The 26,427-nt window shown below is 52.4% G+C and overlaps 7 protein-coding genes across 7 annotated transcripts; 4 read left to right on the top strand and 3 right to left on the bottom strand.

Annotated features, from left to right (window-relative positions):
• Positions 1–68: 68 nt before the first annotated feature.
• A1O9_04244 (uncharacterized protein) lies at positions 69–1,751 on the top strand (the record flags this gene model as incomplete). The annotated part of the gene is made up of 1 exon (XM_013406536.1): positions 69–1,751. A coding segment is annotated over one exon (1,683 nt), but the record flags the coding sequence as incomplete, so codon positions are not given.
• Positions 1,752–1,966: 215 nt separating this feature from the next.
• On the bottom strand, positions 1,967–3,399 carry A1O9_04245 (cysteine synthase A; the record flags this gene model as incomplete). The annotated part of the gene is made up of 2 exons (XM_013406537.1): positions 1,967–2,139; positions 2,274–3,399. The coding sequence occupies 2 exons, from the start codon at positions 3,397–3,399 to the stop codon at positions 1,967–1,969; spliced, it is 1,299 nt and encodes a 432-aa protein (XP_013261991.1).
• Positions 3,400–4,071: 672 nt separating this feature from the next.
• Positions 4,072–6,472, bottom strand: A1O9_04246 (uncharacterized protein; the record flags this gene model as incomplete). The annotated part of the gene is made up of 4 exons (XM_013406538.1): positions 4,072–4,938; positions 5,199–5,393; positions 5,470–5,653; positions 5,709–6,472. 4 exons carry the CDS (start codon positions 6,470–6,472, stop codon positions 4,072–4,074), a joined length of 2,010 nt encoding a protein of 669 aa, XP_013261992.1.
• A 1,280-nt stretch (positions 6,473–7,752) lies between these two features.
• A1O9_04247 (uncharacterized protein) lies at positions 7,753–9,295 on the top strand (the record flags this gene model as incomplete). The annotated part of the gene is made up of 2 exons (XM_013406539.1): positions 7,753–8,062; positions 8,112–9,295. 2 exons carry the CDS (start codon positions 7,753–7,755, stop codon positions 9,293–9,295), a joined length of 1,494 nt encoding a protein of 497 aa, XP_013261993.1.
• Positions 9,296–9,606: 311 nt separating this feature from the next.
• Positions 9,607–10,742, bottom strand: A1O9_04248 (actin like protein 2/3 complex, subunit 2; the record flags this gene model as incomplete). The annotated part of the gene is made up of 3 exons (XM_013406540.1): positions 9,607–9,686; positions 9,755–9,904; positions 10,013–10,742. 3 exons carry the CDS (start codon positions 10,740–10,742, stop codon positions 9,607–9,609), a joined length of 960 nt encoding a protein of 319 aa, XP_013261994.1.
• Positions 10,743–11,879: 1,137 nt separating this feature from the next.
• On the top strand, positions 11,880–16,588 carry A1O9_04249 (uncharacterized protein; the record flags this gene model as incomplete). The annotated part of the gene is made up of 4 exons (XM_013406541.1): positions 11,880–12,298; positions 12,388–12,551; positions 12,601–12,938; positions 13,616–16,588. The coding sequence occupies 4 exons, from the start codon at positions 11,880–11,882 to the stop codon at positions 16,586–16,588; spliced, it is 3,894 nt and encodes a 1,297-aa protein (XP_013261995.1).
• Positions 16,589–22,682: 6,094 nt separating this feature from the next.
• On the top strand, positions 22,683–23,609 carry A1O9_04250 (uncharacterized protein; the record flags this gene model as incomplete). The annotated part of the gene is made up of 1 exon (XM_013406542.1): positions 22,683–23,609. A coding segment is annotated over one exon (927 nt), but the record flags the coding sequence as incomplete, so codon positions are not given.
• Positions 23,610–26,427: the final 2,818 nt, after the last annotated feature.

Consider the following 26,427-nt stretch of genomic DNA (forward strand, 5'->3'; position numbering starts at 1 on the left):
GCTGCTACTGACTTCAGCGCGCTTGATTATCCTTCCCATCCATCATTCATGCTTTGCCGACAGCCAAAATGGACGAACCATTCCCTAAAAGACCCCGCCTTTCCATGTTCGCCAACCACGCCCCCAATGCTGGTCTGGATGCTGACTTGGATACGATGCGCCACAAGAACGACTGCCTGCTCAAGTCGAGGTTCGAGTCCATATTTGAGAAATATTCTAAAGACTTCGACGGCATAGGCGATGAAATTGATCTTGTTTCCGGAAGGGTCTTGGTCGACAATGGACACCTGAAATCAATGGCTACTGAAACAGATCCTGGCATTGACGAGGAGGATGAAAGAGGAAAGGCCTTTCTCAGAGCCATGACAGAGGCGCCGGATAGCGAGGACTCTGACTTCAACGAGGACGCCGACAATGTCCTTTCCAGCATTGAGGAAATCGCCGAAAACACCGTTCTGATTCTGAGCGACAATTCCATGACCTCAGATGACACCGAAGACGAGTTATTCCGACCACTACCCTCGCGCACGTCTTTAGCGACTCCTCCAGATTCTCGCGGGAACGAGTCCGTACCCAACTTCGACCCAGTCTCCTTAAAGTCCGAGTCAGATACCGATTCATTGTTCGATGTCCCGGTTACCCAGCGTGACTCTAGTCCCGACTCCTTGTTCGAAGCTCCATCTACTACAGAAAAAGGCCATCATCTTGGCTACCGGGCCAAAGATGCATTGTTACGTGCCCCCACCATTTCTAGTGAGGACCGAAAAGAAAGTGCCATCCTCGCTAGGTATGGGTCACGGGTGGGCTACGAAGTGATTGACTTGCTTCAAAGAGAAAGAGAAAATGCCGAAGCACATATTGAACCAGCCTGGCGAATTCCTTCAAATATCATCCCCCCAAAGCTCCCGACTCCTCCTATAATGCATCAACCCCCCCCAAACTTGCCCTCGCTACAACGACCTCAAAGCCTGGAGGATCAGAAGCCCTCGGATTTACCTCTTTCAACACCGTCCGACTCCGTCTGGAGAGTTCCTCGGACAAGGAATCCTAGAAAGAAAGCTGAAGATACCCATCGCCGCCGCGTGCTCCGGTTGCTTCGTGCAGAATCAGAAGATCCTCTTCAAGATGGGTTTGCGAGCGATCATGCAGATGATGGCAATGGCGAACCTTCGTCTTTGGAAACCGGGGAGGAAACAGAGAGGATGCAGGAGAAACGAGATATCTCCCAGACCTCTCTCGGAGACGAGACTGATGACGAAGTAAAGGCTCTGCGACAAGGTCGTTGTTTTTACTGTGGCCAGCAATATAAGGCTCGCGCCGGAGTGGTCTCTCATTGGACAAATCTCGTCAGTCGCTTCTTAGAGCGAGATGAAGTCGATGATGTCCACGACATGCCCTACATTCTTGAGTACCGACAATCGACCTGGCGACGTCAGCGAAATGCCCGCTTGATCGTATCCGACTTCAGGACAATGGTAGAATTACATGAAGGGGCTGGCCTCTCGTTTGATGAAATTGCCGACTGCGGAGCACTGCGGACAAGAAAAGCTGGGGCTGGTCTGCAGCAGGTTTATGACAGGTACCGAATCGCACCAGAGGATGAGAGAGAGACCAAGGAGTGGTCATCGGAGGAATTGAGAACTCTGAATAAACTTTGCAAGGATCCTAGAAGAGATGTCGGCACGCTTTCGAAGCTTCTCAGAGGCCGGACAGAAACCGACATAGGAGGCAAAATGGCAGAGATATGGCTGCAGGAGCTGCAAGGAGCGATTCGACCATCCAAGGACAAGGAAAGCCATGTTGGCTCAAATTCTGAAAAGCCATCTGCCCAGTCCACCAAGGTTGGGGCTGGGCTACAAGTCCTGAAATACCGACGAGGCTCAACTGAGGATCCCCTCTTTATCAAGCATGAGCAGGTAGAGGAGGATTAAATGCTGGGCCATGATATAATGTCTTCGACACTTATTCAGGCCAAAGCGCAACCCTCGATTATGTCCTCGAGCGTGGTCTTAGCCTCACCGCCAACATCCCCAACTTGGGCCCAAAACTTCGAAAGATGACGCATGCCAGAGTCACATAGTATGGTAACAACTCTATGGCCGGGACCGAGTCTGAGGGCCGTCTGAAGGGCGGCCACACCTGGTAATGAATAATGGTTAGCATAGAGACATAATCATAATGAGAAAAACTGTGCCTGCAACCCCTTCGCCTCCTGAAAGCAAGATTTGCTTCTCCTCGGATGAAGACTAGCAAAAGCAAAGACTGAGACTCACAATTGACTGCGCTACTACTCCCTACAAAGATACCGTCGTTCTCGACAAGCCACCTCGCCATGTTCTTCGCCTGCACGTCCGTGACTTTCACAGCATCATCGATCTCCTCCCTTCCAACCTCGAAATTCTTGGTCGACCGAGTCAACCCAATTCCCTCAACGACCGTGTCAACCTGATCTCTCCGCCGCGTCCCCTCACGTTCCAGACTGTGGAACATCACCCCGTGCTTGACTTTATTGTACAGGCCACTGCCCTCCGGATCGGCCAGCACGACCTGAACACGCGGCAGCTTCGACTTGAGAAACAGCGACACACCAGACAGCGTCCCGCCTGTGCCGGCACCAGCAACGAACGCATCAACCTCCCCCCCGGCTTGGGCGAGGATCTCAGGCCCTGTCCCCTCAAAATGCGCGGTATAGTTCGCGTCCGTCTCGAACTGGTCGGCAAACAGGCCTCGCCCGCGCACCTCTGGGTCTGCGGTGTGCCGCCTGGCGGCATTTCTTGCGCGGTTCACGAAATGCAACTGGTCGACGATTGGGGCGGGCTCGACCCTCTCGACCACCGCACCTAACTTCAACAACAAATCCGACTTCTCGAACGCCTGGTCGCTCGGCATGAAGATATGCGCCTTGTAGCCCCTCGCGCGCGCCAGCGTCGCAAGCGAGATCCCCGTGCTGCCGACGGTGCCCTCGTAGATGGTGTCCCCGGAGTGTGGGTGCAAGTCGCCCCGCGCCTCAGCGCGCGAGATGATGCTCAGTGCGACACGGTCTTTCGGGGACTGGCCCGCCCCGTTCAGGAACTCACATTTTCCGAGGATCGTGCACCCCGTGAGTGTGGACAGGGATTTGATGATGATGAGCGGTGTGTTGCCGATCGTCGATTCGATGCCACTGCCTACTGGGCGAAGCGTTGACGATGACGATGCTTCTTCGCCATGTCCTGTAGATGATCCTATAGACGATGGGCCTTCCTTGATGAGAGCGAGGTGTGATGATAATGACCTTGGCGAGAATTCTGATGTCGATTTGCTGTCAAGGTAGCGCTGTCGTAGTTGCTCGAGGATTAAAGCCAGGGCGATGCCCGCGCTGAAACTGGCGACGACTTCTCGGGACAGTCCCCATGGCATGCTCGGGTGCCAGTGAATGGCCGTGTGTTTCGATTTATGATCCAAGACTCACAGTGCGGCTTTTCATGTGCTTCGATGCGGCGTGGCTGGTAGTACCTTATCTGATTCGTGGGCTGCAGTTAAACAATGTAGCTCTGACTTCTCACGATTTTCCAGGCAGATTTGGCTCACATCGACTCCTTGCTTGGGCTCCAGTTAGGGTGTGGAAAGGGATTATTTTGTAACCGGCGACATTTATATGACGGGCGAACTTCGGCCAAATGTGAGGGCCGGTTTCCGATGTCGAGGGCTTGCTTGTACTTAAAACGTGCGTCCTGAATTTTCCTACTAATTCTAACTTTGATGTCTGCGTATGCGCTATGTCCATTTTTGAAGCGTGCCATGGCATATATTCTTGGATACAGCAAATATGTGATGTGATGATTGAAAATGCCAACATCGGAGTTCCTCCCAAAGCGCACGACAGATCTATCAAATGTTCACTGTGACAAACATCGCATGGGTGGGTATATGTGCCCTTACCAGACTGCTGGTGCCATAGCCTAAGTTCGCCCAAACATCAATCAATGCAAAATTCCATGCCCAAATGCAGACGGCCGCTAATATCAAAGTCTTAACTAACCCTATCCTGCGCTAAATTCAAGAACTCCTACTCGTTGCTCATATCGAATCTCATGGTACGTGAGTTGGTCTATAGTTCGGCGATTGAAAGGGATCCTCCTCCTGCGATACTTTGGAGTATTGAGATGGAGGATATGACAATCCACGCTGGCCAAGATAAGGGGAAATGAGGGGTGTCTGTGAGAAGCTTCGTAAGTGGTATGGAGCATTTGATGCTCTAACCGGTTGTCCGAACTTTTCCCCTTTCTGCGTTACCGGGACTAGCTTTTCCAATGAGGTCCAGCGGCCAAGCCCCAGATTTTCATAGGCCAGTCTTTGCACTTGAAAAGCATTGTCAAGCTCGTATTGCTGGTGGCGATAACTTGTGGTGCGGCTCCAACTCTGCAGCTTCGAGACAATCGCTGGCAGGGAACAATTCAACACGATGACGAATAGGCCCAAGCCGAGTGTAAAATAAAGCCCAAAGACGTTGATTGAATAGTGATTTGGGTCTCGAATAACCTGAGCAGCACAAGGGTCGAAGTCTTTAAGAAGATCCTCATCAGGCTTCGCAAGATATGGTGAGTCCGCTGGAGCGGGCCCTTTCACATATGACTGGAGGGCTCTTTGAAGATTGGTGACCGAGTGCTGGCCCCAATATAGAATCTCTTGTTTCCATTGGTCTTTGGGAAGTCCAATATGATCAGTCCGTTGCTCTCCAGCCATGCCAGATGATGCTTTTAGAAGATCGGTTCCTACAGCTGCCAGCGTGTATGTGAGGGTACTGTATTGTATGGCATTGAACATATGTCGAGCAACGGAAAGTTGCGCTTTACTGCGATCGGTGTCGATCTGGTAGTTGCCTAATTCTTCGAGGCCAACAAGGCCAGAACAATTGCCGGGTCTAAGGCAGAATTCATGTTGTTCAACACACCCCATCTAAGAAAGCATTGACATGTCAGCGTCGTTCTTATGTAACACAAGTAGGAAACTGCAGGCTGCGTTCTGTTCTATCATCTGTCTGGATAGGAGTAAAACTCGTAGACTGCCAACAAATTGGCGCACCAATCTGGACCACTTCACCTTAACAACTTGTGAATCGGTACAATTGCTGACAAGTAGATGTTCGGCTCAAGATAAAAGCCAAGACAGGGCTGACTGCCAGGATCTCCAACATGATTGGCATGTTTAATACTTACGACTGAAATGGTTGATGGTGATGTGTACCGCGTGGCACCCGAGACATATTCGGTTTTGTCATCAGCTAGGAACCATGGATCTTCAACCGGCTCTGCATACCCGGCAAAATTGAACAGCAGAACCAGTGTTACATCGCCGTCTGTACGATTGAGCCCATCGATGGGTCTGAAACTGGATCCAACAGAGTCGAGGGCCTTTGCTCGAGTCCACCTGGATATAAAAGTCAGCTTGTTGAGAGGAGATAATACCGCGCATGGGTACTCACGAAACTCTATATGCTCGACTTGGGTAGAGCAGCTCGCTGCGGCGAAAAGAGAATGTAGCATTATTTTGTCTGGAATAATACCGCCCAAAATTCAGGTAATACTGGGTATCGGTATCATTGCTGACTGCATCCCCGCTGGAATTATAGAAGTAGAATCCCTCATGATGTATTGGAGCACAAGTTTTAACACTGACCTGCTATTAGCTTTGCCGCAACTAGATCCACACCCAGTCAAAACGCTTACACTCTGTAGTCAAGTGAGTCCCTGGGAAGTGAGTTGATTCCCAAATGCTCTGCCGAATTGAGATGACCACTGTCAACCTGGAAAGCCTTGTCTCGACACATTGTGGCATTCGGAAATGGGCAGTCTACCGTGCTCGAGCTTAGATTCAGCGTGCGGTGAACAAGCGTGTTGCACATCGAGTTACTCGTGCTGGCATTCGAGCCGTAACATTGTTCAACATAGCTGAGTGCCCATTGAGCATTGGCTTTGTTCGCAATGTACCATTCGGTTGCTTGCTTTGTCTCATCGAGTGTGTCGAGCTGGTTAGGGAACATCAAGTACCCACAAGCCGCGTCCCGCTCCAGAAGGACAAGGTTCGATGTCGAGGCTACCTGCGATGAGAAAAAGGCAGCGGCAGTGAACAGAAAAGCATGGAAGAGCGCCAATGCAAGGAGCGGAAAGGATCGCATGAAACTTCGGGTTGAAGACTTCCAGTACCAAGCAACCTTGGTCAAGTCCCATAGGGTTCCAATGTTTGATTGGGAATTGCGTAGTAAAAATTGGTGCTGATGATGAAGTGCATCCTGGGGATGAGGACTGGCTCGTAATTGGTGAAAAACAAAGCAGAGGATGGTCCAGAAGTGACTGCCCACTAATCGCACCCACAAGGCAAGGAACGCAATCACATATAGTCCCGGTTGGTTACTGACTGTCAACGCTGTTCCAGCGACCGAACCTCTGGTATGATCTGTCCAGAAACCAGAATATATTCGTGTATCCGACATCTCGAGGCTCTAGATTTGAAACGAAGTCAAAAGAAAGTGTCCCATCTGGCGTTCGTGCAAAAGTCTGCGACCAGAAGGTTGGATAAGTAATTCATACTTGATCGACACCCACCCACAAATCCCATCGCGCAAATGGTACTTCACCTAGTAAACCGTCAACCACCCGACTGGGGCAGGACAGTCATGTTCGCAATGTGGTGCTTCTTAGGCTGCTTGGCAACGGAGTTTCCAAGGGTGAGATTAGCGAGTCCCATCGCTACAACAGGTGGCTTAAAGTCGGAGGTACGAGAGGCTGCTCATTTGTGCTTTGTCGGCTGACCAGATTGGCTGCTTTCTGCGCTGTCTTCCAGCGGCCCCCAGGAAAGCACGTAACACACCTGGGGGCTGAAATTGGAGGTTGAGGCCATGCTTTGGCAAGGAACTCATGTGCCTGTGGGCACCACCCGGGGGTCTGAGGCATTCGACGGGGAAAGTGGCCGTTCAGATAAGGATATGGGAAAGGTACCTGCGACGTGCTTACTCCTCCTGATCCTATTACGGAACGATATGTGCGAGGACAATCGCAATCCAAGCAGCACGGCACACTGGTACAATCAGTGCCGTCAACAATTTTATATGAATCGAGCCGTGCCTCTCAGTAGTAGAAGCTGTAAGTAAGGATGGTGGGGGCTGTGTTTGAACTAAAGTCATCTTTGATAGGAAGCCTCATGGCTGTAAATGCACCGAGGCGCTGAGTCAACAGCTGAGGCTGCGAAATTGGGTCACCAAAGGTCAGGGTTGGACACCAAGAATTGGACACGGGCCATGCTAAGTTCTAGGTAATGAGCACGAGACCCCGGGGAGTCCATACAGGTCCTTCATCTTCGAGCAATAATAATACCCGGTAGTTGGTGCAATGATGGTGGTCCTCGTGAGTCGTGGCCAAGGGGGGCGTACTCATAGTGCCGGGGGGCAGTTGATCAGGGGGCACACGGCACACCTGAGCATCAGGGATAAGCAGCAAGGACTCGAGCGGTCTCTTCAGCAACTCAAGTTCCAGCCTGAAGAGACTCAGGGAGGTTACTTGTAGTAGGGCCGGAGTTTCTCATCGTTCCGACCATCCGGGTCTGAACCCCCCCGGAAGTGGAGGAACCTTTTTCCAGACTACGAATCTGGGGAAGGAGCATCCACCATCCGCAAAGGAAACAATTGCTGCAGCTCTTGCGACCAGTGGCTACCAGCCTGCGACTTCAGTAATTCTGTGGCGTTCTTTCTTGGACAACACGCTGTCTTGGACTTGGATGGACTCGCCGGCCATCGTCCGCATCTTTCAACAGCTTGCGCGACCCTCACGAAAATGCCCACTCAGCTTCAGCCAATGGAGCCAGAAAACAGCATCACCCACTCTCCATCTTCGGCGATCCTACGTCCTTGGTCGGAGAGGCCAAGCTAAGGGTCAGAGCGGAAGTTTCTGGCAGCAGAGATCAGATCTCTTGACAAAAGACATGACTCGCGAGATTCAAGAATTCCCCCGCATCACTGCACGCGAACTCCGCCGCCGAACCCATCGTCCGCGGCGAGTGAAGATGTACACAAGAGATTTCATTGAAGGTATGGCAGAAAAATTGAGTTGAAAGAAGATGAGACTGAAGCATATTAGACAGCTTGTACAACCCGAGTTACGGCTACTTCACGAAGCACGCCACCATCTTCAATCCCGGAGAACCATTTGACTTCCCCAGCATCAAAGACGGGGCTGAGTTCAACAGGCAGGTGGATCTGAGCTACATTGACTTTGAGAACGCCCTGGATGATATCAAACCAGACGAGCTTCGTCAGCTCTGGCATACACCAACCGAACTCTTTCGCCCATACTACGGTGAAGCTATTGCTCGATATTTGGTCACCAACTATAAAATGACTCTGTATCCCTACCATGACTTAATAATATACGAAATGGGTGCTGGAAACGGTACTATGATGCGCAATATTCTGGACTATATCTGGGAGAATGAGCCTGAGGTCTATTCCCGGACTAAATTCAAAATTATCGAGATCTCCGCATCGCTTGCCTCCCTACAGATGACCAACATCCGACAATCACCATACGGTCGCGAACATATGCAACATATACAGGTCATCAACCGTTCTATCTTCGATTGGACTGAATATGTACACTCTCCTTGCTTCTTCCTCGCGCTAGAAGTCATCGACAACTTCCCGCACGACAGTCTTCGCTACGACCCCGAGACGGAAGAGCCACTTCAAGGCAGCATTTTGATAGACGAGCAGGGCGAGTTCCACGAGATATACGACCGCGAACTCGACCCGATAGCTCTGCGCTACCTACGCGTACGAGAAGTCGCAGCCCGTTCCCCTTTCTTGACACCTGTCTCGCAGCCAAGGCTTCTCCGCAAACTTCGCTATTCACTCCCATTCGCACCTAACCTCACGATCCCAGAATACATCCCAACATACCTAATGCAATTCTTCGACGTTTTGCACCAATACTTCCCAGCACACCGGCTTGTACTCTCAGATTTCGACTACCTCCCAGATACCATACCGGGCAACAACGCGCCGGTCGTGCAGACGCGCTACCAGCGCCGCAATGTCCGAGTCACCACGCCATTCGTGCACCAGGGGTATTTTGATATCTTCTTCCCAACGGATTTCGCCATGATGGAGGACATCTATCGCGCAATCACAGGCAAGCTAACGAGGGTTTCGAAACATCAGGCTTTCCTTGAGAGCTGGGCCATTCTCGAGGAGACCAGGGTCAGGAACGGCGATAATCCTTTACTTACGTGGTATGCTAATGCGAGTATGATGACCACTATCTAGAAGCCGGCGCTAGCATAGCTGGGGTGGAAGTGGGATATATGGCTTGTCTTGCACATGAACGTGAGGGATGCAAACAAAAGGGGGTGATTCACAGTAGATAGCATTGTGTGGATAACAAAGACTGTCTGTCGAGGTTACGGCAAGACACGCATCTAGGATACTCTAGCTTGGTTGGCTCAAACGCATATTTCGGGAATCCTCCACCCAGCCTTATTTCGGATCGTAATCATTCGTTCAAGAAGCTTCATGACGTGACACCAAACAACCTCTCGCAATAATATATTGGTCGGCTTGGGAAAGTCGACGCGACCTTAGGCCTGGACCCTGAATGTCCTGCCGCTAGCTGTTTTCCTTTCCCGTTCTTCTGTCTCTGGTCTGGCGCGATTGAGAACTAGAAAGGTGCATGTCAGCAAAAGAGAACAAAAAGGCACAAGGTGAGTGGATGTGCGCATTGCTCACCTTGCAAGAAGTCAGCTGTCCTCCGTCGCATCCGCGAGTGGATGTACGCTTTCGAGGCTTTGATGTGATAGTGGAAGTAGTCACGGAAGATCTGGATGTGCGAGATAACATCTTCGCGGCGTTGGCGGGCCAGGTGGCGCGGGAAGAGAACTATGGGTCGGCGAAGAGATGTGTTGTTAGAACTGCTGATCGCTTTTCTGGAAAGGCAGAGGAGAAAAGAAGAATCTATGATACACGAGAAGGATTTTGCGAACATACCAAAAGTAATAAAGCCAACCTCACCCTTCTCCCCGGTCTTCCCAACGCCCCGCAAACCCTGCAGCTCCAGAGGCGGATCACTCCTAAAGAGGACCTGCGGAGCGTTCTGGATGGCTCTCCGTCTGGCGTCGACGAATTCCTGCAGGAAGACCTTGGCGAAGATCTTGTCAACGGCGTCGGTGAACAATGTGGAGAAGATAACGGTGACGCGGTCGTGCGAGGCCTTGATGTAGATAGCCTCTTCCTCGCGGTAATGCACAGACATGACTTCGCCGCCTTCCTGGACGCCTTGGGGAGCAGACTCGGACGTGTACTTTGCGGCTTCTTCGGCCAGGGCGGAGAACTCGTCGAACGCCTTCTCGAAGGGCGCGGCCATCACATTTCTCTTCAGCAAGGAGATCCGCCGGACGAGCTCGTCCCGCTCCTCGGGTGTGCCGGGCAGGCTGTCCAGGTCAATCAGGATGCTGAAGTCGTAGCCCGCCTCGGTCTCAGTAATGTAACTACCGTACTCTCGCTGTAGCACGGTTTCGGCGCCATATTGCACGAGTTCGCGGAAGCATTTGATCTGTAGGGAGATGAGGATCTGGGATTTGGTATTCGGGGTCGAGATGTGGAAGGTCACGCCGTCGAAGTCTGATACCACTTGGTCAATCGATTGTGGAGGGGCGCCGGAGAAGCGTTCGGTCAGAATAGATTGGATGAGCACATTCTGGTAGTCTAGCAGAAGCATGGCGGAGATGACGGGACTTTGAGGTAAGGGGAGGTGGGAATCGAGTTAGAGTGGGTGTTTACGGCGAGGGTTGGCTGTTGGCTGTTGTCCCTCTCTCCAGGCAATCAGAATAACTGTTCGACAGTGGGTGGTGAAATGCGGAACAACGTCAGATGTGCCTGCAGCCGTTGAACACTGGCAGTACCCGTAAGTGGGAGGACAAGCGGATCACGTGATTAGCAGAGCCTTGATATCATGTGACTCAGCCTTTCCCATACTATATGTCTCCAAACCCTTTTCTTCACTAGTTTAACTGATCCCTTTCCCCCAGCAATGCGTCATCCATACCTTGAAACACTATCACCCAGGCTTGTTCGGCCCAATACTCGCTATGTTACACTCGCTTCTAATTGCCAGCGAGATAATGAAAGGCCGAAGGTTGAAGTTAGTGTGTCCGAGCAACAAAGCGTTTCAGGACGTTAGCATCCTTTAGATTACCCAATGCCTAGGGTGACCACCCAGAAACAAAAGTACACCTCTGATTTGGGGACTCTTCTTGCAAACTACAGTGTAGCCTTATACCGCTGGGCCCCGCCGGCGCAAAAAAGGGCCTCTCTTCTGAAAGTTATCCCTAATGCCTCGTATCCCGTCTCTGTTGTCATCAGACAGTATGGAACCTTCCAAAGCTCATGCCGAAGCTTCAGTTGAGCCGACAGCAATTGAACAACCATCTGTAATCGGATCCCCAGACAACAGTTTAAAACACGAGAAATTGCCGACAACACCCCTAGTAGTACTTCTCGAGAAGACGCCATAGTCTATCCGACAGGCCTCCGCTTATGGATTTCTGTCACGTCCCTTTTACTAACAGCGACATTCTACGGCCTTGACATTACCATCGTGGCGGTCGCGATCCCAAGCTTGACCAACCAGTTCAAGAGTGTTAATGACATTGGCTGATATTCCTCCGTGTTTGTGCTACTCAGCAGCAGCTTCACGTTCCTTTTCTCAAGCTGTCTACTCTCTTCGATGTGAAGCGAGTGTTCCCGGCCGCCATCTTCCTTCCAATTGGGATCATTCATCTGCATTGTAGCTCCCATCAGCGCAGTCTTCATCATTGGTCGCGCTATTGCCGGCTTTGGAGGTTCTGGAATCAGTATGGGTGCAGGGACTATTATGGTCCACGGCTTCCCGCTGCACAAACGGCCATTTTGGGGGGCCATCATCGCATTTATCCACACACTCGCCACGGTGCCAGTACCTTTGCTGGGGGGCGTGTTGATTGATCACTTCGCATGGAGAGCTTGTTTTGGAATCAATCTTCCGATCCGTGTACTAACATTCGGCTTTACTACATACTATTTCCACAGCTCAATCACAAGTGCTGATGCTACGTTGCCGCTCAAAGAGAAGGTGAAGAAGATGGACCTGTTAGGAACATTCTTCTTTGTGCCAGACGTCGTCTGTCTTCTCATTGCTCTGCAATGGGGAGGCATAAGATATGGTTGGCAAAATGCGAGGATCATCACCTTACTGGTGCTTTTCGCCGGCCTCATCGGCATTTTTGGCTATATCCAGTACAAGGGAAAAGAGATGCCGCCTTGCCACCAAGAGTACTAAAGCAGCGAAGCGTGATCGCCGGAGCTTGGTTCTCAGTCTGTTGCAGTGGTGTCCTCGCCATCACTGAATATTACATCGCCATATATTTCCAAGGTGTGAAGGGGTTTTCAGCAACAAAGTCTGGGGCGCTGGGTCTACCGACGATAGTAGGATTGAGTGTCTCGGCTCTTACAGCTGGGATGCTGACCACCGCCCTTGGGTACTACTATCGTAAGTCTATAATACGCAAGATGAAGACCATTCACTAACTGTTATTGAGCCTTAATGATTGTGACATCAATCACCGCGCCTGTGGCAGCGGGCCTCCTTACGACACTTGATCTGGACGAAAGCTTGGTGAAGGTACTCGGGTTGCTCGGTTTTCTTGGAGCCTCAGTTGGTCTGGGGTTGCAGGCACCTTTTGTCGCGGTACAGACTGTTCTTGATCCGAAAGACGTACCAATTGGCATGGCCATCAATGGATTTGCGGGCGGAATTGGTTCTGGGCTGTTTCTATCAGCCTCTTCTGCTCTCTTTCAAAATGGATTGGTCAAAGAAGTTTCAGCACATGCACCTGGAACGAATATAACCGTATTTGAGCAAGGCGGTCTGACCGATGTAAGGAAGGAAATTGGCGGCGGCAGGCTGAGAGATTCGTTGCTGGGTTAAGATCGGGCAGTTATGCAGACGTTGTATCTGCCAATGGCACTGGCTATACTCACTATATTGGGCAGTCTCACAATGGAGCGGAGGAGCGTGAAGAAAAAGCAATCATAGGGACACATGTTTATAGTTCTACGCTCAAGAGAGATGTTGAGTCTCTCTATGCTGTCAGGCCAGCTGCGTAGAATATTGGTCGCTTAGCCCACTGTTTGCGTCGTTCGGTCATATCTAGCCTGGTGGCCGATGTAGAATGCTTCACGTATATCTAGACACCGAGTAGAGTTCCACGTTAAGTGCGTCCTTAGAATAGCCGTTCGATATCTCGAGCCGACGGACAAGTGACACATCTAGAGTCAAGCAAAAATGCGGACGTTACCCACGTTATTTCGCGGACCATGCCAATGACTGAACCCTTCCCCCCACCTCGGCAAACTTTCCTTGCAACTCCAATATTTTCTTCCGTCCAGAAAAAAGTTCGGGCATCAGTCGCATCGTTGCTGGCGCACCATAAGGTCTTCCCACTGCGCGATGGTCAAGTCATATTTGTTCGTAAACGGTTTCTGCTCCTCCTAAACGCGCTTTCACACTAACTTAATTCCAGAAAATTCGAGCACTCCAAGACTTTCGGCCAGATATGTACCGCCACTGCGAACGTTGTCTGGGATTCTCATTCCTCCTCCAGCAGCAGCAGCGGTGACACCGGGACTACGCTCGGTAGCGGCAGCAGTACTGTAAAAAAGGGTGTTGTAGGCCACGCCTACGCCCCAGCTAATGAATCCGTCTTGGTCTGGGATCTGAAAACCTCCGTGATCCTCTCCAGCTGGACGGTTGCCAACAACACCTCGCTCGTCACAGTCATCACAAGAAGCCAGACTGATCCTGATGTGTTTGCTGTCGGGTACGAGGATGGAAAGATCCGAGTGTGGGATTCGAGGACAGCGACGGTGATTATAACGTTCAATGGACACAAGACGGCGGTCACGCAGTTGAGATTTGACCATTCGGGGGCCCGGCTGGCGAGTGGTTCAAAAGATACAGATATCATCATTTGGGATCTCGTCGCGGAGGTGGGCTTGGTGCGACTTCGGGGCCACAAGGATCAAATTACGAGTTTGAACTTCCTTACGACAGACGAGAGCGGTGCGGTTGAAGATGGAACAGCGCCAGTGAGCCCGGACGACTCCTCGAACACCGACACATTCCTCCTTTCGACGAGCAAAGACGCACTCATCAAAGTCTGGGATCTGTCTACGCAGCACTGCATCGAGACGCACGTGACACAGACGAACGGTGAATGCTGGGCCTTGTGCGTCACCCGGGACGGCACTGGATGTATTACAGCCGGAAATGACGGCGAGATCAAAGTGTGGTCGATTGACCAAGGTGCTTTGAAGTCAAAACTCACGACTACTCAAGACGAAGGAATCAGCGTCCTTCACGAGCGGGGAACACTATACAGACAGGGCCGAGACAAACCGTCAGCGGTCGTCAGCCACCCCAAGCGCGACATCATCGCAATCCACGGCTCAGAAAAAGCAATCGAACTGTTCAGAATCCGCTCGGAAAAAGAAGTCCGGAAAGCGCTGATGCGGAAACGCAAACGAAGGAAGGAGAAAGAAGCTGAAGGGGCGACGACAACAGCAACAACCACCACCACGGATGCAGATTCGGGTGTCGTTGTGGCCGACGAAGCCGAGGGCACGACCGACATCTCCAGCGCGACCATCTCAGACATCATCGTCCCATACGTCACGGTGCGGACAGGGGGGAAGGTAAGATCCATGGACTGGGCAGGGTCAAAGTCCGGCAAATCGTTCTCCGTGCTGGTCGCGACGGCGAACAACCAGCTCGAAGTATTCGAAGTACTCTCCGGCGACGAGACAAAACAGAACAAAAAATCCAAAGGAACACAGATCCCAGACTATAACCGCACGCTCTCGATCGACATGCCAGGCCACCGCACAGACATCCGATGCGTAGCCCTCAGCTCCGACGACCGAATGCTCGCAACAGCGTCCAACGGCTCTCTGAAAATCTGGAACACCAGGACTCAGAGCTGCCTACGGACACTGGACTGCGGGTACGCGCTGTGCCTCGCGTTCCTACCAGGCGACAAGATCGTGGTGGTGGGGACGCGCGAAGGCACGCTCGAGGTCTTCGACATCGCGGCGTCGACGCTCCTCGACACGATCACCGCACACGAACGCGACATCTGGGCCCTGGCCGTGCAGCCCGACGGGAAAGGGCTGGTGACGGGTTCGGCCGACAAGAGCGCGAAGTTCTGGGACTTCAAGGTCGTCCAGGAAGAAGTGCTAGGCACGAACCGCAAAACAGCCAAACTGACACTCGTGCACTCACGCACGCTGAAAGTGGCAGACGACATCCTGTCGGTCTGCTTCTCACCGGATTCACGCCTGCTGGCAGTCAGCACGCTCGACAGCACGGTCAAGGTGTTCTTTCTAGACACGCTGAAACTCTTCCTGACGCTCTACGGGCACAAGCTCCCCGTGCTCAGCATGTCGATCAGCCACGACAGCAAGCTGATCGCGACGTCCAGCGCGGACAAGAACGTGCGCGTCTGGGGCCTGGACTTCGGGGACTGCCACAAGGCGTTCTTCGCGCATCAGGACAGCATCCTCTCGGTGGCATTCGTCCCGAACAACAACGACGGCAGCGGGCACCACTTCTTCTCGGCATCCAAGGACAAGACCATCAAGTACTACGACGGCGACAAGTTCGAGCAGATCCAGAAGCTGGACGGCCACCACGGCGAGATCTGGGCGATGGCGGTGGCGGGCTCGGGCGAGTTTTTGGTCACGGCCAGCCACGACAAGAGCATCCGGATCTGGGCGCAGACAGACGAGCAGATCTTCCTGGAGGAGGAGCGCGAGAAGGAGCTGGAGATGCTGTACGAGTCTACGCTGCTGACGTCGTTGGAGACCGACGCGAGTCACGAGTTTGGGGCGGACGGGGATGGAGACGACGGGCCAGAAGCCACCACGGCGGGCAAGCAGACCTCGCAGACGATGATGGCCGGCGAGAGAATCAGCGAGGCCCTCGAGCTCGGCCTAGAGGATCTCAGGGTCATGCGAGACTACGAGGACACAAGAAGAATCAACCCCAAGGCTGCGCTCCCCCAACGAGACCCGGTGTTCCTGGCCAACAACCACGTTTCGGCGTCGGTGTACGTGCTGAACACGCTCCAGCGGATCCCGTCGGCGTCGCTGCAGGACGCGCTGCTAGTTCTGTCGTTCGCCCAGCTTCCGGGCCTGTTCACGTTTCTGGCTTTGTGGGCGGCCGAGGGGAGAAACATCCCGCTGACGTGCCGCGTTTTGTTCTTCATGCTCAAGACGCACCAGAAGCAGATCGTGAGCAGTCAGGCCATGAAAGTGATGCTGGAAGAGGTGCGCGACAAGCTCCGCGTGACGGTTCAAGCGCAGAAACAAGACTTCGGCTTTAACCTTGCGGGTCTCAGAGTTCTACGACGGAGAGTGAGATATTTGGGTGAGTCTGACTACGTCGACGAAGCTACCTGGGAAAACGACCAGCAACAGCAATCGGCTATGTCAAGGGGCAAGAAGAGAGGCTTTCGAAATGTGGCGTGACTGGTTGCTTGTTTGATCGCCATTCTTCTCTAATGATACCGAGTATGCCTAGTGGCTTGAGTCTGTGTACAACCAAAAATAAATGATGTCCGTTGACCAATTACTTGTATTTCTTGACTTCCTACCTGAAAGAGGTTGGTGTTGGCGTAGAGGTAGGTGTTGGGAGGCGTCGGAGAATAGACAAACCATTTGAGCCTAAAATGAAAAGATTGATGGAAGGTACGGAGGACGGTGCGTAAAAGGGACCAAGGTTCCTCGTCCTCGTACGAGACACCTTGTATGTACCAGTGTTACGATCTGACGATACCTCTATTGTGGTTCATTTCATTTAGAGTTGTGCTGAGCCTCCGAAAGCTAGGAGATTTTCTGCATTTGCCAATTGGAATTCGAAGGAGACACAACAGCACGCCAGTGGCTTGACACGCAAAAACTTGGGCCATGGCAGGCGAAAGGCAGGCTGGCCTGCGTGTTGGGAGTGTATCTTGGAGAGTAGATAGCCGCCAACAATATCGAATGAATGGTCAGGATTCTGGTTTTTGGGTCGGTTCTGATGCATGATTTTTGGAGTCGGATAAGTTCATGCGTGTCAGGACAGAGTACGGAGTACTGGAATTCGAATTATGTTTTGTTCACCAATTTGGGCAGTTGGACCTTGCTTTCGGTATTTCCGGTGTGTGCTCGGAGCAAGAGACATGTCCGAATAGCTGTTTCCCTGCAGAATACACGGGTAAGCTACTTAGTACCGTAACACTGGGAAGTCTGTCGGTTCTCAGTCCTCATTCTTTCACCTCCCGGCAGTCCGGGTCTGGCAGGAAGTGCACTGACGGGTTTTGGTCAGTAGTCAATAGCTACAAGTGACGTGGTGTTGGACGAGGTCAATGCGTAGTGCACGGGACGGTTTCTGTCTCAAATACTCGCCACGGAGTACAGGCACGAGAAGCGGTCTCTCAGCACGACGGGGAAGTGAAGTTGACCAGTGACGCCGGCTGCCCAAGGAAGGAAGTTCCATGGGAAGGCCATCGATTTGCTTGGTCTAAGTATCAAATCCTTCCTGCTCACTAAAGTTTCGATTCTGCGATTGGTGAGGTCTTCTGTTAGCACCAGACAGTGGCATAGGGCACAGGATGGACTTGTTGAGAAGGGCCGGGCCCAGGAGTATGAGTAAAACAATTACTATTACCATTGGTATTAGTTACCCCATGGTGTGTGCCAGACTCATGTTAGGCTGGGGTCCAGACTGACAAACCTGCATGTGTGCTCGCTTGACGGGGTTTTGACCCTTGTCTGCCGCTGGAGGGGATCAAACTGTCGGGACCAACACGTCAATTTGGTTGGCTGGGTCAATGGGGGTGGTGACAGGGAGCACTGCCCTGCCAGCCTTCAGCGAGTACCCAGGCCGCCTAAAAGTTGAGATTCGGCACCGAGTGAACCAATCATCTGGGTGGAGGGCAGCTCTCACAGGGGCCCGTTATTCCACAGAGCCTACGAGCAGAGGTCACACCTGATGGTTTTGTCATACCTGATGCTTCGGTGGTGGAAACACTGGGTAGCACATTGAATGTCGGAAGTGATGATTTTCCTTTTTGAGACACATGATCGAGGTCAGGTTCAAGTGTCATGGGCCTGTCCCGATAGGATGGATGAACGAAACGGGAGGCCGCCGTTGCCCGCTTTGATCGAGCTAGGGTTCTGGGAAGGGATTGGAAGGTCACTCGATGGAGGGCACATCCCTGGTATCTTGGCCATTTGGCGTGGGCCAGCAGTGCAGCACCTGGCAGCATCTGCCACTGCATCTGCCGCTGCCAGGAGCAAGCGGATGGGCTGGACGGCCTTTGGGCCTCGGGCCTGGAAATGCGGCGTCCACTCCATGGCATGAAGATACCAAGGTTCAAACGCAAAGTTCAGAAGGGGGTGTTGGTGTAGGTGACAAGCTGTCTTAAGGCTTAGGCAAGAGCGATGCAGCTGGAACGTCCAGATTAGGCAGGAACCCCGCCTCCAAAAGTTCGCACGGAGGAAGGAGCGATCGATGGGATCTGCTGAGCTGCCATTGGAGACTTAATCTACGACTCGGTCTACGAGGACGGGTATGTACAGTGCTACGGAGTACTCGTAAGTACCCAAGGACTGCTGAGAGCTGGCCACGAGGATATCCTAAGCTGAAAGGCCGACGAAAAGTAATAGAATGGTATGAACGACTCCGTGGACGACTGGGCCGTAAGCCTGGACCTTGTAGAGGCACGAATCACGAGGTACTTGTAGGACAAAGCTATGTACGCTACGGACCGTGGTACAAGACATTAATAGCATTTATTACGAGAGGATCCCAATTCATGGGAACGTGCCTTCCCTATGATAGCTACCCAGTACATACCGAGTAGGTACATGTACGTAGGGTACCTGCGAGGGACTGGTATCGCTCTCTCAGGCTGCTAGGTATCGTGCTCCGTACCGCGTAGTACGAACCGGATTCTGCAATCGTCTCCACCCCCGATGTCTCTCACGGCAGTCCCAGTCCATTACGGTCGGTTCTATTGGGTTTGTACAGCTTGATGAAGATGATATGGACCTCACGTTGGATGAGAGGTATCGGTACCAAGGGTGCCGGGTACCTAGGTACCTAGATACCTGAGGCAGGCACCTCCAAGACCAAGGCAGTCGCGAGTCCTGAGTCGCGACTACCCTCTTTGGCAGCAGATCCACAATGTTTCCGAAATGGTACTGTACTCCTTCCGCATCGAGGCAAGTGTCGCCCACAACACTCAACACTCACCCCTCAACCCACAACCGTTTTGCAGCGGCAGGGAGCGTTGGTAGGCTTGGCATCTGCTTTCGCCTGTTGCCTGAGCCTCTCGCCTGCCCCGGCTGGATTTGGCCCCGAGTGCTCCATACTGTACTCGTCCTCTGTCCTCTGTCCTCTGTTCTCCTAGACCCTCATCTTGATAGAGGCCTTCCCCTGGTTCGCGTCGCTTGCCGCCTCGTGTTCGCCTCTCTAGCTCCCGCCTCAGAATCGAAGACGGTAAAGCCGCTCGTCTGTTTGGGCTCTAACCAGCATCCATACCCCCGTACGGGGTACCCTCGTACCCTCGTCCTTCCCCTCATCCACGAAACACCTTCCTGCGTACAGTATAATCTGAGACGAGACTCGCACTGACGCAGGTATGATATTCCGTCCTCGGTATCTATCCCAGCTTCCCGTGTCCGTGGCTCCATGGCAGCCGCTCTGTGAGGCACGTACCTCGCCGGAGGCACGAGCTGTTTATCCTAGAGGCGTAAGGAGTACACGGTACGGAGCACAACAGAAAAACCCACCTTGCTGCCGTCCTTCGCCCCAGAATGCCGGTCTAGCGGATGTTAGGTGAGGTGCCCTGCTGCCCGGTTCGAGGTCTACGGATGCTGACGATGGATGAGTACCGAGTCCTCTGTAGAGACTGCTGGATTTGATTGTTTCTACCCCTTCGTCACAACCACCCCCCCCCCCGTTTCGATTCAACGCTGTCATAGTGCATAACCCTTGTATATTCCCTGCGGCTGGCACAGCGCCGAGGTACTCTACCATCATGCCCGGAACCTTTCACTCTATCCTATCCCAGTCCAAGGAGGCCATTGTCCTACTCGTACAAGACTACAGCACGCAGGACACTCGCAGCTCATCGTGGTCCATGTTGCCGAAGTGGGAAAATTTTCTCTTCTGTATGCACGAACTTGTACGGAGCCGTTGGGATTACATTCCAGGTAGCATCGAATGGGTAGTTTGCATCGGTCTGAGATCTCTATCTATATACCTACATATGTACGGAGTATGAGCAGCAGGAGTGCCGTCAACTCCCAGCGGCGGATGACTTGCACCGCGTCGAGGAAGAAGAATCTCGACGAATCAGTATGGTGGCCAGTGGCCACACCCGACAAGTTCGAAAGCATGCAGTTGGATCTGACATGCTCAAACCTCGGTGGATCGATGATCTGCCCGAACCAAAGTCTGAGCAAACTCTCTTCCCCCCTGCGCGAATGGCAGCTGAACAGGGCACAGGGGCCCAGTCGAGTGGCTAACAGGGAATCCCCATCTTGGCCAGCTCGATGCCTGTTTGGGTCGCGACTGGTCATGGCGTCCACACAGCCTGCCTAAAGTGTCGTCTCGCGTCACCCACGGCAAACTAAGTACGGAGTAACACGTCTCAGCCTGCTTTCTTCTGTCCCTCATCTCTTGGGGAGATCGGAACGTGATCCACACCCAGCTTTTCAGTCCATCACTCTCTTTCCACCTGAACTAGCATCTTGCACTAGCCCCTTGTCGAATCAGCTTGCTGAGCCAAGCACCTCAACGGTCAAAACGCTCCGGCCGCACAGCCGTGGCACTTGGCAATCTTAGGTCATGGCGGTTTGACGTGAAAAACCAAGCGGTCACCACTCAGAGTTCAAGCCACCTTCTACCAATAATCATGCCCGCCTCTTGCATCCCTGGTCAGTCCCTCCATGACAGGCTGATATTGGCCCACATGGCCCATCGGCCTTTGCCATGGTCAACCACAGTTCCCTACGAGTGCTCCCTACAGACATGGCGCACGCCGGACGGAGTGTGAGGTACGGAGTACCCATTGTCGACAACCAAAATGCTTCAAACAACTGTACCTAGCTCAGGGGCTAACTCAAACCTCAATACTCCGTACCGCGGGTTTTACCCAGTCAGCATCATCACCATAGCAATCTTGACCACCGCTTGCTGCACGACTCTGTTGGACAAGAATTAAGTCTGTCTCTGCAAGGTAAACAGGAATGCTTGTGAGCATCTGTGCATGCCTCAAACCTGCCACTTGCTTGAATCGAGTGCATATGTACCGTCTAACATCGTAGATCGAGCTGTATCGCGTTGAGGTTGAAGTCGCTGCACTTTTTATGGTCAGCTGTGGTACTAACAAAGTTATTCGCTTCTGAATTGCCGCTTGCAAACCACACATGGGCTCCATGACCTCGAACCGGCAAGGGTGAATTTGTCAAGCACATCTTTTCATGCTTGTCTGAGTACAACCTGTTGGCCTCGACTGGGGACCACCCATGCCCACCGATCGATCAGTGGAGCCTGGCGTTTTCTGGGACCAGTTACACGGGCCTTGCAGCTTTTCTGCTGCGCGTCAGAATGCCCACAGGACCCTGGTAGAGTTGCAGAGCACAAGAGGGACTCAACACATTGGGCCAAGCTCTCTCGCTAGGGCTGTCCTAACTCTCGAATTGACTTCGCAATCATCCGGGCCTGGCAACGTTCGTCTCTTCCCAAGCGGCGACGAAGGCGGCGCCCTCCCACACTTTCCCACAGTGCTCGGAATAGTTAGAACCATGACAAGATTCACAGCGCCTGTTAGCAGACCATCACCGATCCCACTTGGGCTTCACAAACTCAATCATCCTCGCAGATCCAGCCGAGACCACCAAAAAGGGACGTAGATTTGACTCCAAACGCTTCCCTGCCGCAATGCTAGCTCGTGCATCAACGCCTCTTCTCTATCCCGCTACACCCACTTCGCGGACTAAGGAGTTCCTCAATAATACCAGTACCCTCATTCTCATCGTTCTTATTGACATCCGATCGATATTGTACTTTGTTTTCTACCGCCCATCGTCCGCCATTCACCATCCTCTGATGCTCCGGACCCCGTCCGTCACAGAAGGAAACTCTGACAACCCACAGTGCTTCCTAAAACCCATTCATCCAGGAAGCGCTCTTTGCTCCCAGGACACCCGCTTCCCACAAACTTGTTTTATCCCACCATCTACAGAACACGGGTGAATTTCCCGGGCTTCCATTCATCTGATTGCGGACTTCAGTTACCTGCATTCACTGCATTTCGCCTGGTCAACAAGCCTGCGACCCATCGGGAACCGGGTTTCTAGTTGACGTGTTTGCATAAAGTTCGAAGATTGTGGTTCTCGATCTGTCCTGGGTCCTGGGTCCCTACAGTTTGGAGTTGAAAGTGACCACTGCTCGAACCTTACCCCCCTTTCCTACTTTATAAGCACGCAAGAGCCCCCTCACACTCTTATTGCTTCTGGAGGTCGTGTCACAAAGGTCTCTTACTCAAAGAGGGTGTGTGTTCTTATCATCATGTCACGTACGAGCCGGCGGGGACCTTGGCTCCCTGAAGAAGATGCGACTCTTTTGCACCTTGTCCGGACCCAAGGTCCAAATAATTGGGTCCGCATATCTCAACACATGCAACATCGGTCTCCCAAGCAATGTCGGGAAAGATATCATCAGAATTTAAAGCCGTCTCTGAATCATGAACCCATCACCTCTCACGAGGGTGAAATGATTGAACAACTTGTGCAGGAGATGGGCAAGAGATGGGCGGAAATCGCGAGACGGCTGGGCAATCGAAGCGACAACGCGGTAAAGAATTGGTGGAATGGCAGTATGAACCGACGGAAGAGGAGCACAGTACAGCAGCCTAGCAGCTCAAAGGGAATTGGCTTCAGAAGCCAACCTATGCCAGCCTCAGCGTCTCCTCGTCCCTACCATTACGAGCATTCTCCACATTCGAGAGAAACATATGGCCACGCCTACCTATTTCCTCCACCATTTCAGAGGCACGAAAGTAGCGGCAGCTTGCCCATCCTCACAGGATCGCCCTTGAGGCCAGATTTTCCAGACGGCCCATACGCAGGGAGACCGTTTTCTAACGAAGTTGGATGTGCTAAATCATCCTCGTCTGCCCCACTAGAGCGTCTAGTCCCGGTTCCAAGAGCGCTCAGGACTCATCACGACGGCGATGCTCTCCCATCACCTCTTCTGCGTGACCCTCTTCCGTCCTTGCGACGGCCAGAGGGAGCCAATATTCAACTACCCCCTCTCCAGTACCTAGAGCGACCGATTTCATCCCCTGCCGCAACTGAGGCCTCACATACTTCTTCCAACCAACAAGCTCCATCCTTGATATCAGACAACCAGTCGAACTATTCAATATCTCCCAAGACTATTCCATCGCCTCGTCCCGGACTCCACGCCCTCAAGGCGCCCTCGTCGCAACTATGGGACGATTCACCGCGTGCAGAAACCTACAACGCTTATTCGCTCCATGGAAATACACGCCCTTTTTCACCCTGTGAGCCAGCACTTGTGAATCACAAAGTCGAAACATCAATGGAGGATCACCGCAGTCCAGACAACACCAAGGTTAGAGACGATAGAATGACCTTGTCCAGATTGCTGGATTGAAAACTACGGAACTGGGTTCCTCATGATTTTCCAGGACTTCCTCTGAGACTCCTTGACCATGTAAACCTTTGTCGGTTAGGATGAAGTCGATATGCAGAGAGTCTCATCCAGAGGAAAGGCACTTCAAGACTCAGGCGTCAACAGAGTATCGAGAGCTCTACTTCGCCAGGCGATTATTTCTCCAACAGATTTGTCCAGTTCACAAATCAACAAATTGGATCCAAATATGTTGAATTCATTGTTTGATCCTTTTTAATCCACCACCTCGAAGCCTCAGACCGCTCCACCCCACCAGAATGAATTATTGATGGGTCCGAGCCAGCATTTCTCCTTGGAAGAGTCTGTTCTGTTTTGTGATTTACGTTGAGCGTGTTTACGCCGTATTGATTTACTGGCGCTGGTTACGATACCCAAAGTCGATATCTTTTGGGAGGAAGTCGTCTTATGCAACGGCCTCAGGATTGGGCAGGTTACGGGCTGTTCGACAGGGGATTCCGTACCCACACTTGACGAACATTTTGTTTGGGGATGGATGCAGCGGAACTTAAGTTATGGGTAATTGGTCTGATGGCCGAGCTTGGAGGAATAATGACCAGAGACCAATTTCTCTGCAAGGTTTAACCGCTCATGAACAGCACCAGCGAGCGATGTGTACGATAGATTACTATCAGGCCCAGCCTATTTGCATTCTGCATGTCAGAGATTTAATGATATTTTGATATATGGCTACGGGCGATGACTACTCTGCTGCTCCAGGTCGTGCGCTTTTCAGCTGCGGATGGTTCGTGCCACTTGTCGACGTGTAACCAACGAGACGGTTTGGCTTACAGCTGTCTGTCATGAACTACATTCTCTTAAGTGTCACTGCAACCAATTTCATGAGACAGCCACAGGGTGTCTGTGATGTCTGATGTGTCCGTGAGCTGTTCTGTACCAGGTCGAGAACGCTCTTGACGGCTCGTTGTGTGCTGACCCGAGATCCGTGATCTTCCTCCCCTAAAGTCTATTTGTGCCACTTGCCGGGTTCTCCCTCTCTGCTACAGCTCATGTACTTGACAGATGAGTTCGTTCATCTCATACCCCGCTCGCAAAATCACAGTAGGAGACACCGGTCACTCACCTCACTCCGTCAGATGGTCACAGAAGCCATACCGCCAGAAAGAGAAAGAGATCGGAGGCAATTGGGCCAAACACGAGAGTGGGTCAGATCTCTGGACGCTAAAGCGAACATCATTACCAGGAGCGTGGATTTGACCAGATCGCCGAGTCACACTACTGCAGACAAATCTCGGGCTCGGCGTCACGAAGCGAATTGCGACAAGGATGCCTAACGGTGTGTGGTGCACCGTCTTCCTTGGGCCTTTGCTGGGCAGACCCTGATACGGAGCACAGTGCTCTGTAGCAGGCTTTTTCAGCAGGTGGATCTTAGCCTTTTGCCCCCCTGGAACAACATCAGCTTGACGGCAACCCTGGCATCTCTGCTTGTGCACTGTCCAAGCACCACAGTGGTCACTGGCAACCTTGGCCACCACTTGCCCCTGATGCTCCTGGCCATCGGAATGTGCCCGTTGCCAATGTCAATGCCGACCACCGACCCAAGCCAGAGCCACTAAGGAGGGCTGCTCTTTAGCCCTCATACAGGGCTGAGGGGGACTTCCATTGACACCTCACGGGCCAACGAATCCATCCCCGATGCAACACAGCTTTCATTTCGACAGTTGCGCTGGTCCCACTCGCTTACTGTCGAATGACCTTGGAGACCGTTAAGTGTGATGAGCGGCTAGTTGTCAGGCGGGCGAGAATGACGACGCTCGCCTACCCAAGGACGAGTACTCTGGTGATCAACCAACCTTAAACTACACAGAACTCCGTACCAGAAGGTACTGTACACTCAAAACTAGGAATGGCGCATGTCTCGATTGCTTGACCAAACGCAAAACCACCTCTTTCGTGATCTTCAGCACCATCTACAGAAGGAGTATTGTGGCAGTGTTGCTACTAAGTGGGCTCTATTATTGAGAGGCGTTCTCAGGTCGGCCGCCTTCTCCCAGGTCCGCAACATAGTGTGTCGCCTACGAGTCTACAGTTCAGCCTAGAGCTCCCCACACTGTTGAAAGCTAAGATTTCAAATCATTCTCATCCAGGACATCAACGGACAAGAGAGGCAGATGATGCGCCGGTCCAACCATTGGTCCATCAAGACATACGCAGAAACGTCCACTTACCACTGAAAATCTAGAATTCCATGAGACGGAGATGGAGGCCGAGACTCCTGGCTTCATCTCAAGTTTGCGGGGAGACCAGTAACCATCCCTCATTATTATCAGGTTGGCTTTCCGACGTGCCCAGCTGGTCAACGCGTCGCCCGTCCATTGTCAACATCCGCAGGGAAAACTCTGCATAAATGCCCGACGATCATTTATGCCCTTTGTCGAAATTGGTTTTGTGCAATTAATGCTAGGCAGTCTACTGTCGATCCCGTACATAGGCTCCGTTGGTCCCTGCTTTTGCTGCTTTTCGTGGCGGTGTTTGCAGTGTTGAAATGACTCGCGCATTCGGAGGGCCCCTGGACAAGGCCGATCACTTTGGATCGTAATCTGCAGCGCAACAGTTAGTCCCTGCTCCGAGCTTCCAG

Source organism: Exophiala aquamarina (genome assembly GCF_000709125.1).
Source record: "Exophiala aquamarina CBS 119918 chromosome Unknown aczIA-supercont1.3, whole genome shotgun sequence".
NCBI classification, from domain to species: Eukaryota; Fungi; Ascomycota; class Eurotiomycetes; order Chaetothyriales; family Herpotrichiellaceae; genus Exophiala; species Exophiala aquamarina.